This window comes from Ostrinia furnacalis, unplaced genomic scaffold (genome assembly GCF_004193835.3).
Source record: "Ostrinia furnacalis isolate ACB-3 unplaced genomic scaffold, ASM419383v2 OfSCF6815, whole genome shotgun sequence".
Lineage (NCBI taxonomy): Eukaryota > Metazoa > Arthropoda > Insecta > Lepidoptera > Crambidae > Ostrinia > Ostrinia furnacalis.
In genome coordinates this window covers 366992-376585 of record NW_021137054.1, presented here as the reverse complement: position 1 = coordinate 376585, position 9594 = coordinate 366992, and the positions used below count along the sequence as shown (strand labels likewise).

The 9594-nt window shown below is 37.4% G+C and overlaps 1 protein-coding gene across 1 annotated transcript; it reads right to left on the bottom strand.

Moving 5' to 3' along the window:
* Positions 1-765: 765 nt before the first annotated feature.
* On the bottom strand, positions 766-9341 carry LOC114362855 (uncharacterized). The gene is made up of 9 exons (XM_028318412.1): positions 9209-9341; positions 8790-8970; positions 8058-8271; positions 7888-7954; positions 6260-6437; positions 5912-6111; positions 4041-4205; positions 3462-3620; positions 766-911 (listed from the first exon to the last, which is right to left on the bottom strand). The coding sequence occupies exons 1-9, from the start codon at positions 9219-9221 to the stop codon at positions 766-768; spliced, it is 1323 nt and encodes a 440-aa protein (XP_028174213.1). The 5' UTR covers positions 9222-9341.
* Between the last annotated feature and the right edge of the window lie 253 nt (positions 9342-9594).

Sequence of the window (9594 nt, the reverse complement as noted above, 5' to 3'; positions counted from 1 at the left end):
AAAGGGTATTTTTTAATCCCTTTTGCACCACCAATAGTGCCGCCCTACCATTAACTGTAAAACGATTATCTATAATCATATAATATTCATATTAAAAAGAGGAAAGATTTGATTGTTTGTTTGTACTGAATAGGCTCCGAAACTACTGGACAGATTTGACAACATAACATAAAAATTAATAACTACCATTCATACCTACATACAACGAATAATTCCTAAAGTACCAGGGCAACATAATCATAAAGGAGCTATATCAAATTCTTCTTGGTTGATCCGAGAAATAAACATGTATCATAAAATAGCTCCTTTATGGTTATGTTGCCCTGGTACTTTATTCGTTGTATGTAGGATATAGGCCCGGGGTATCGTGGGTCTGAAGTGAAATGTTTATAATATGCACTTACACACACACAAATTAAAACTTTTAGGTAGGGTTTGATTTACTTATAACAATTAAATTATTAAGTATTTTACAGTCTACTACTAGTTTTACAGTCGATGGTAGCACAGCACTATTTGTTAGTGGTGCAAGAGGGATTTAAATATACCCTTTGCACCACCAGTGGTGCAGGCCGGTGCGGTGGTGCAAAGGGTACAAAAGGATCGCGAATTTGTAATTTTTTCACGATTGGACCAATCGCGCCTAAACGACTATAAATAAAGCTATGGTCAACGTTTGAAAACCGCCAACGCGGCAACGCTCGAAAATCGCCTTGTGGGATAACGCTTTGAAAATCATAAAATCTGAATATTTTTTTGTTTTATTTATAGTTTGTAAATGTCTAAACAGAAGTTAATTTCAAATAATTGCATTATTTCGGCGTATTCTTCATTCAATATATCAGCTACTTGCTTCCAATAACTTCGTTTAGGTTCATCATCTTGAATTTGAATACTGACTTGTTTCAGTTCTGAAAAAAAAAACTGGATATAGTAGGACCTAGCTACTTTCTTTCCCCGTAACGCAAGCATATTTTATAGCCTGACCAGGAACATAAAAACCCTGGCATAGAGGCGCGTCAATTGCATTTGATAGTGCAACACTGAGTACAGTCGTACCTGTGTTAAAGGACATTGTCAGAAACCGCCTAAAAAACCGCCCAAAAACATTAACCCATCATAATTATTTTCTATTTTTTTTAATACATTAAGCACCCTTTCATTCTAATGGACACTTAAGCATTGAAAAATTAAATAAATAAGTCTTTTAACGTTTATTCTATAATACTATTACAACTTCCGGACGTTTTGNGAATCGCGCGCGAGTGTAGAGCGCGCTTAAAAGGTAAATTTTTGCGCGTAAACAAGTCGGTGCGCGCGAACAACGTCGGTCACGAAACATGGGATAATATTTTTACGGAACCCTTGCGGCCTTTCCACGGAATCGCAGGGTTCCGCGGACCACCTTTCGGGAACCGCTGCTCTACCACATTATTACTTTTTGTAGAAGTGAGATGGAGGGAGAGAGAAGAGAATGTCTCCAACTTCCTCATTGGCCCTAGAGCAATTTTTTTAATCTTCAATAATGTATTAATATTTACACATTTGATAATTAAATATTGTGAATTGTATTGGTTATAATAAATATAATAAAATGTCTATTTAAACTTAACATATAACGCACCATCTGATTTAATGTTAAAAGGATTTAATTAATATATTAATACTAAAATATTTATCCAACTTTATTAAAGGTGTGTAAAACTTGTTGAGGATTATGATGTGGTAATTTAAGTATGTTATAAAATTATCAAATAATAGCTAATTGAATTTGTATACATACTGTAGGTTATAATTGTTTGAAAAATTGAGAATACTGAAAATACACTGTAATTTAATATAATCTAATGATAGTGCAGGTAGATACCTAATTAGATACCTATTATAGGCCTTAAGTAAGATCAACTTATTATTATTATATTTAATCTATTTTACGTCTATAATACATTGTATTTATTATGAATACAATCAAATACTCATAATTTTAATTATTATGTATATTGCATGAGTTAATTATTTTTAGTAATAATTAAACAAAGAAATGTCATAAGCTAAATATAAAAGATATTGCATGCTTAAAATAGGTAGGTACCTACTAGTGAAAAACATCAATAATTATGTTTCCTTGGAAGGATGATGTCAGGTAGTTTGATAACTAATGTCAATATTTTGTTATGTGCTTTCACCCGCATCTTATAGAATAAAATCAGTCATTGCTCAGCCCTGTGTTTCATTGTACGTGCCTCACAAACGTTTACACAATGTTTGCTCATGAACGCTTCAAACTCGGTACTTCTTTCCTAATTCCATAAAATTCAACACTTAGAAAGTGACAATTTTTTTTAAAATAGGTAGCTAGTTGAAACAAACACAGCTAATTTTAATAGTGGACTGTACTATGCGATAAACATGTCAATCAATTTGACAACCTTTGTCGGAATCATTATTCAATGAAAATATTGTCCGAACCCTTAGTATTTCTCTTCGACAAATACTTTAACACACTGTGAACCACTTTTCTTTCGCGACTATAAAAAGATTTTAGCAATTTAATTCACAAAATCAATTGCGCACATTTAAAATAAACTTTGTTTACACTTTGACAGCAATAGACTGACATGCAAGGTGACATGTCAATGAAGTTTTCAGTTATAGATGACCCACGCTGAACTGTCCCACCAAACTCAATGACAGGGGGGCGCTACCATCGTTCAACTATATGGTTTCCAACATGGCAAAAATCAGAACCAGCGATCCGGTATTGACGGTGGCGCCCCACTGTCAATGTCATGCATAGGACAGTTCAGTATTTTGGAACTATACTTACTGTTGCCATTAAAAGAAATTAGTACCATTATTTTTCCGCAACATGGCGAGGGTTTTTATGTTCCTGGTCGGGCTATAATTGCTTATTTTGGGGCTAGATAGTGCTGTGTGAAATTGTCCAAAGATATTTATTTATTATTTATTTACTTTCATTGTGTATTAATTTAGTTACAGTGCGACACAAAAAAGTAGAAATTTAATGAGGGCACCACTGCCGTTCACATAGCAACCCCAATAGCGCGACTAGATTGGTCGTGATGCTTGATTTTTTTTTAGTACTTATTTGGGGCCATTCGTTTATTACGTAAGATGTAGCAGTGGCGGCGTAGCATGGGTTGGCACCCGGGGTGATATGATAGCACAGCCCCCCCAGACAGAAAGATGTTGTCATACTGGCGCCAGTGAGTACTAATCTGCGCGACTGTTGTCACCCCCTGATGAGTGGCACCCGGGGCGGACCGCCCCCCACCCCCCTTTACGCCGCTAGTGCCTGATGTTATTAGTAAGTAAGTAGGATCCCTATACTACATACTTATTAAACTTTTTTTTCGAACCCGGGACCTCTTGGCATAGTAGTCCATTTTAGAACCAATACACCAAACGGCCGACAATTATAATAAATATTTAATACTAACTATCACACACGCCACACGCTATGATCTGAAGCATTCTCCTGAGATCGACCTCATCGGCCACAGCGCCGACGTACATGAACCGCACCAGCCTCGGCATAAGCTCGAACACTCTGCGTAGAGGGAATGTCGCGAACCTCCATTGATGTATGCTCAACGTTACTGCAAAAATGAAACAGGATTTTCAAATTTTAATTTTCAAAACTCGCCCAATATTCACTAGATGTTTCCCGCCATGATTTGAGAGGAACGCTCGCAGAACCTGAAACAATTTTTGTTGTTGTCTGATTTTAGAAAAATTGTCGTGGGTGCCTAAGCTAGAGATTGCTTTCTTTTCCTGTGCATAGCTGTAATAAATAATCGTTTTATAGTATTTATTTTGAATGAAAAAAAAACAGCGTCCCGCTACGGTTGTTTAGTGGAACATGATCTTTCGTGCTCAGAGCACTGGTTGTTCTAGACTTCGAGAATATCTAATCGCAAAGCAGAGTGGTGAATCCGACTTCCTGAAAGATATGGACTATGGTCATCTATGGTCCTACATCTACGGTAGGTATGATTGTACATTATTTATTTATTTACCAAGATTGTGCGCGTAACGAAAAGCAACATGGCGAATAAAACAACTCAGATCTGAGTCTTGCCGTTGCTTCATTTTCATGTCTATACCCAATTGAAGATGAGTTTCCCGAAGTGGTATGCTGGGCGTCAAAAATCTTCTTACATTATCGTAGTCGCGTATACGAACTGAAACATAGATAAATTAAGTAATCTACAGAATGTAAAGTTGGAAATTTTGGCAAAAGCAGATCAACACCTAATAGGTAATTTACAGGTTTTATCTTTCGATAGTACCTTCTGGATTATATTAAGTAACTAGCTTTCCGCCCGCGGCTTCGCCCGCGTGGAATTTTGTCTGTCACAGAAAAACTTTATCGCGCGCGTCCCTGTTTCAAAAACCGGGATAAAAACTATCCTATGTTCTTTCCCGGGACTCAAACTATCTCTATGCCAAATTTCATCAAAATCGGTTGCGAGGTTTAAGCGGGAAAGCGTAACAGACAGACAGACAGACAGACAGACAGACAGAGTTACTTTCGCATTTATAATATTAGTTGGGATTACTCATTAGAGTTATTATGTTAATAACTGTGCCCGCGACTTCGTACGCGTGAAAACCCGTTTTTGCAACATTTTTCATTGTTGCTCTGCGTCTATTACTTGTAGCGTGATGGTATACAGTGTGAGTCACGTTAAAGTGTACATATGAAAATAGATAAAACAAGACCTATTTTTATCGACAAAAAAGAGGTCAAAAATTTGTTGAGATTTTTTTTTAATTTTTTATAGAATTTTTTTTCTTTCAATTACTTATTCTAAAGAAAACGTAATAACTTTTAAACTAAGCGGTATATCCTGATAAAATAAAAACAGTAATAATGCTAAATAACAGGCGATACTGAAAAAATACATAAAATACCCAGAAAATGCTAACAAATAATAAAAAATGAGACATTATGAAAAAAATCTGCTTGAAAATTCGTATTTTTTTGGTTATTTTATTAATTTCTCAAAAAAATGCCCCTATAACAGGTGGTTTTTATTACTTTGTATTATTCTCTATCGTATTATCTTTGTAAAACCAAAAATCGCATGTCTCTATCCCTATCACAACATTTGCTATGATCGTTTGAACAAAGGCCTGCCACAACATTATTCTCCGCTACAGGTAGAGACAATTTTAATTTTAACTAAAATGCTTATTTTACTTCGAAATCTTTTGTTTTTATTTGAAATCTAACTTGTCTTTTTATTTTTTTAATTTAGAAGGAAAAACTTAAGCGTCCCTAATTAGGTGGCCAGACCGTCCGTACCATAATTACCGATTCATGTGATTTGATTTAGATTTTTTATTAAGTTAGTAAGTTTTTTTTGTTGTTATTGTATTCTGTTAAATAGAGTACTTGATAGTCAATATGTTTACAAAGTAACAGCCAGTAATATCGAATGAAGCTCACAATAATAGAATATGAACACTTAGTATTGCTTAGTATTCTATCTGTCCCTAATTAGTTGACCACGACTGTATAGTATAGGGCACTGCACTGCTAATACTGCTATGTTACTCTGCCTCAAAGTAATTTTTATCTGTTTGGTTGATGCCATTATGCTGCATGCATCATATAATAATAATAACATTTTATTATTTAGAAACGATATTTTATTAAATAAGCCATAAAATACAATAAATAAATCATATTAAAGTTAAGGGTTGCATTGCATGGTTAGAGCATTTTCGTCCTTTGCTTCATCTTTGTCAAAATCGTGTGCTTCGGGCAAAATGGCTGTAGCTGTAGTATTTTCTATTTTACGATATTGGAAATTAGGTAAATTCTTTTTAGCAGCGTCCACTGTGTGTCTCAGCCTGTCTGTTGTAACGGGACGCGCAGTACGATTCTCTTCCTGGCATTCCTTCACCAATTCCTTCATATCACCATCGTTTAAAGGTGTTATTTTATCAGAAGCCTTCTCAATGTGTCTTTTCAACTCATTTTCTATGCGCAGCAATTTTTCCTTACTCGAGTTAGTTCTCCATGGTCTTTTTGGGTCTGATCCTGATAGTACGATGCTGTCTGCAGCATCTTTTTTAGCCCTATGAACAAAATTAAAATGAGAAATGTAGGAGTTCGAATGATAAAGTCTGGTAAAAACTGAAGTTGACTTACATAAAGATTTTTTTACGCAATTTTATACCCTTAACAACTTTTCCTCTAAGTACCTACCTATAATTTTAAATTTACCTTTTGCCCTCAAGTAGCAGCTGTTGAAGTTTCCTATCAATTTCGTCAAGAAGTCGTCTGTCCACCTTGTAAGGATTCTCATGGGGTGCGTCATCAGGCGACATTTCCGCCTGCTCCTCAGCTTCTACTTCTTTGCCGAACCTTTGTTGAAAGTCTTTCACTAAATCTGAACACCTTTCTGATAGTTTAACATCTGGTATTTCTATCTCTTGCAAAAGCTTTGCTAATTTAGATTTCTCCTCGTCAGTCGCCATAATGTCAAATAATATCAATGTTTGTTGCCATAGCAATAGCGTCCGTGGTAACGTAAAAATCTATCCACGCCCTCATTTTTGGCGGAATAACTGGTTTTTCACAAGGAAGTGGAATTCACAATTGTGTTCACCTTCACGTATGCGACATCAGAGTAGTAAGAAAACAAGCCTCCCATGTACACTCCGATCATGCCTAGAAACGTAGCGCAAGGCACCAAGAAACAGAAAAGTTTGAAACTCGGGCACAATATTAAAAGTGGTACACAATTTATCATATTTAAAACCAATTCATTGGTAATTTTAGTAAGATTTTATTGAAAATTTTGACATATCTGGACAAGTGACTCTGTCAAAAACAAAGCCACCTAAAATCACAGACAAAAGTAAGTAGGTAAATAAATTGTCATCAATAAAGATTCCGATAAAAAAGGTTTTAAGAATGATTAATAAATTATGGCAGGAGTATTTAATTTTATACCAGACTAGCGGTCGCCCGCGACTTCGTAAGCGCGGATCCCGTTTTACCCCCTAGGGGCGGAGTTTCGTAAAATCCGTTCTTAGTGGGCACCTACGTTCTAAAAGGAACCCCCATGCAAAATTTGAGACTCCTAGCAATTGTAGTTTCTGAGATTTCGTGATCAGTGAGTCAGTCAATCAGTGACCTTTCGCTTTTATAGAATAGATGAAGGTGGAATTAGGATACTAGGGCACTATTTAAGTTGTGAGCCTCGACAACATAACGTATTTTTAGACGACATCTGATACTTTTAATGCAAANCGTCCACTGCTGGACAAAGGCCTCCCCCAAGGTTTTCCACAATGAACGGTCCTGCGCTGCCCGCATCCAGGCTCTTCCCGCGACCTTTACCAGATCGTCGGTCCACCTAGTAGGAGGCCTGCCCACGCTACGTCTTCCAGCCCGTGGTCGCCACTCGAGAACTTTCCTGCCCCAACGGCCATCGTCTCTACGAGCTATGTGCCCCGCCCACTGCCACTTGATTTTAGCAATTCTGCGAGCTATGTCGGTTACTTTGGTTCTCCTACGGATCTCCTCATTTCTGATTCGATCACGCAGGGAAACTCCGAGCATAGCCCGCTCCATCGCCCTTTGGGTGACCTTGAGCCTTCTTATGAGGCCCATAGTAAGCGACCACGTTTCGGATCCATATATCAACACTGGCAACACACACTGCTCGAAGACTTTTGTCTTGAGACACTGCGGTATTTCGGACATGAGTATATGGCGAAGCTTCCCGAACGCTGTCATCTATCTAAATTATGAACCATTTATTTCATAATATTCCATTAATAAGTCTCACCTCAAAATATTTTGCAGTATCCGAAAAAAGGTTTTTCTTTTGAAATCATCCAAACGATCAATTTTAATTAATTGATCCGAAATCATTAGGCGATCCATCTGGCATTGTTCAGCTTCCATTTTCTATAACAATGATCGAAAGACCTCTTTTTACTTAATTTTGTTCTTCCTCCTCTTTTTTTAGAAAATTCAACACTTCAGAATATTGGGTATTTTAAAATTGTACCTTCAATGTGATTTCCAAAGATTGGTGGAATTCCTTTTGGTACAGCTTTGGCGGTAGTTTCAACGCGGTGTTTGCTTTCCAGAAATAGCTTCCAAGGCGCGTGGGCATCCTGAGGTTGGGATATTGGTACGTGAAGAGCACCTGCTCGCAGTGGAGATCGCCGAAGAAGTATCGTTGCACGTCGTGGATGCTCCAGTAGCGAGTGTCCGTGCTCCTGAAGTATGTAGGTACGTGAGTCATTTATATTATAAGCGGGGTAAAAGGGACACGCTGGCGAAACCTTAATAATGAAGTCTAGAAACCAATCTTACATTGTTTCTCTTTCTGTACACCTCAAGAGTTTAAGGTTGTAAAGTTTCAACCACGCCAACGCGTGCAGATCGCCATCGCCGGCGCGATCATAGGCCAACTATAGGTCGCGCGACCCATGACAGTCCAAGCCACCACGTTGGTGTGAAGCTAACTTCAACCACGAGCGTGCACGCGTTGGTGTGGTTGAAGCATTAAAATCCTATTTTTTATGCATAACAAGGCAGGTATTTGACCACACTCTATTTATTTAGATTTTATACTATTAAGTACCCGTTTAGCTGATAAATCGACACCAATAAATCTAGCAGCTAAAAAAGTTTATTGGACCTAAAGACCATGGTTTGTTAAATCTTAAATCAGCGTGTCCCTTACACCCTGTAAAATGTATGGGCAACATGTTTCTATCATGAGGTGACGTACATAAGCACCTGATCCTCGGGCAAGATGCCGTCAGAGCTTTCGACGTAGTGCAGCCAAATGAAGGGGTTCTTGATCCAGTCGCCCAGAGCTAGTGCCCCCGGGCTGGCGCGGTTGTCTCGTGGCCACAACAACCAGCGGACCTCCTCTAGGTGGCCCACGATCTTCACACATTTACAGTCCTCTGAGGAGATCGCATTTTAACCTTTATTGGTGAAACACTTCGAGCAGTTCCATAAAAAGTTGCGTGGCGCCAAAAATTGCTTAGGGAATTTTAGTAAACTTATTCATACACAACTACATGTTTATATGTATAGGTATGTATGAGAATGACCTAGGAAATGTTGTTACTATTATTAGTCGTTAGAAATTCAATTCAAGTAGTCCACAAAATTAAAAAAGCATTTTCATGAACCACCTACCTTCGTTCTCCATTTTCTAGTTGTTAATATTATGTAAAGGCACAAAAGTTAAAACAATAAACGGCTCATAATAAATAAGCTTATCTGAATAGAGAACTGCTAAAGAAAATATATTTTATAAACAAATCTTTAGTGAAACTTAGTGACATTAAAATTTTGACGCGTTTGACTCAAAAAACCCGCATGACTGTATGAATTTGCATTTTGGCATCACCGTATTTGCCAAAAAGTTTAAGGCTTTATTAGTATTATTTAACTATGTATAGCCTGACCAGGAACATAAAAACCCTGGCATAGAGGCGCTTCAATTGCATTTGATAGTGCAACACTGAGTACAGTCGTACCTGTGTTAAATTAATAGGCTAAATTTATGTATCAGGATTCAG

Excerpts from the sequence above, each read along its gene's own strand:
- LOC114362855 (XM_028318412.1), bottom strand. Across the intron at positions 8,272-8,789 it reads CCCGAGGATCAGGTGCTTAT|GAGCACGGACACTCGCTACT; the intron begins GTACGTCACCTC and ends TACATACTTCAG. Across the intron at positions 912-3,461 it reads AGCGTGTGGCGTGTGTGATA|AACTGAAACAAGTCAGTATT; the intron begins GTTAGTATTAAA and ends TTTTTTTTTCAG.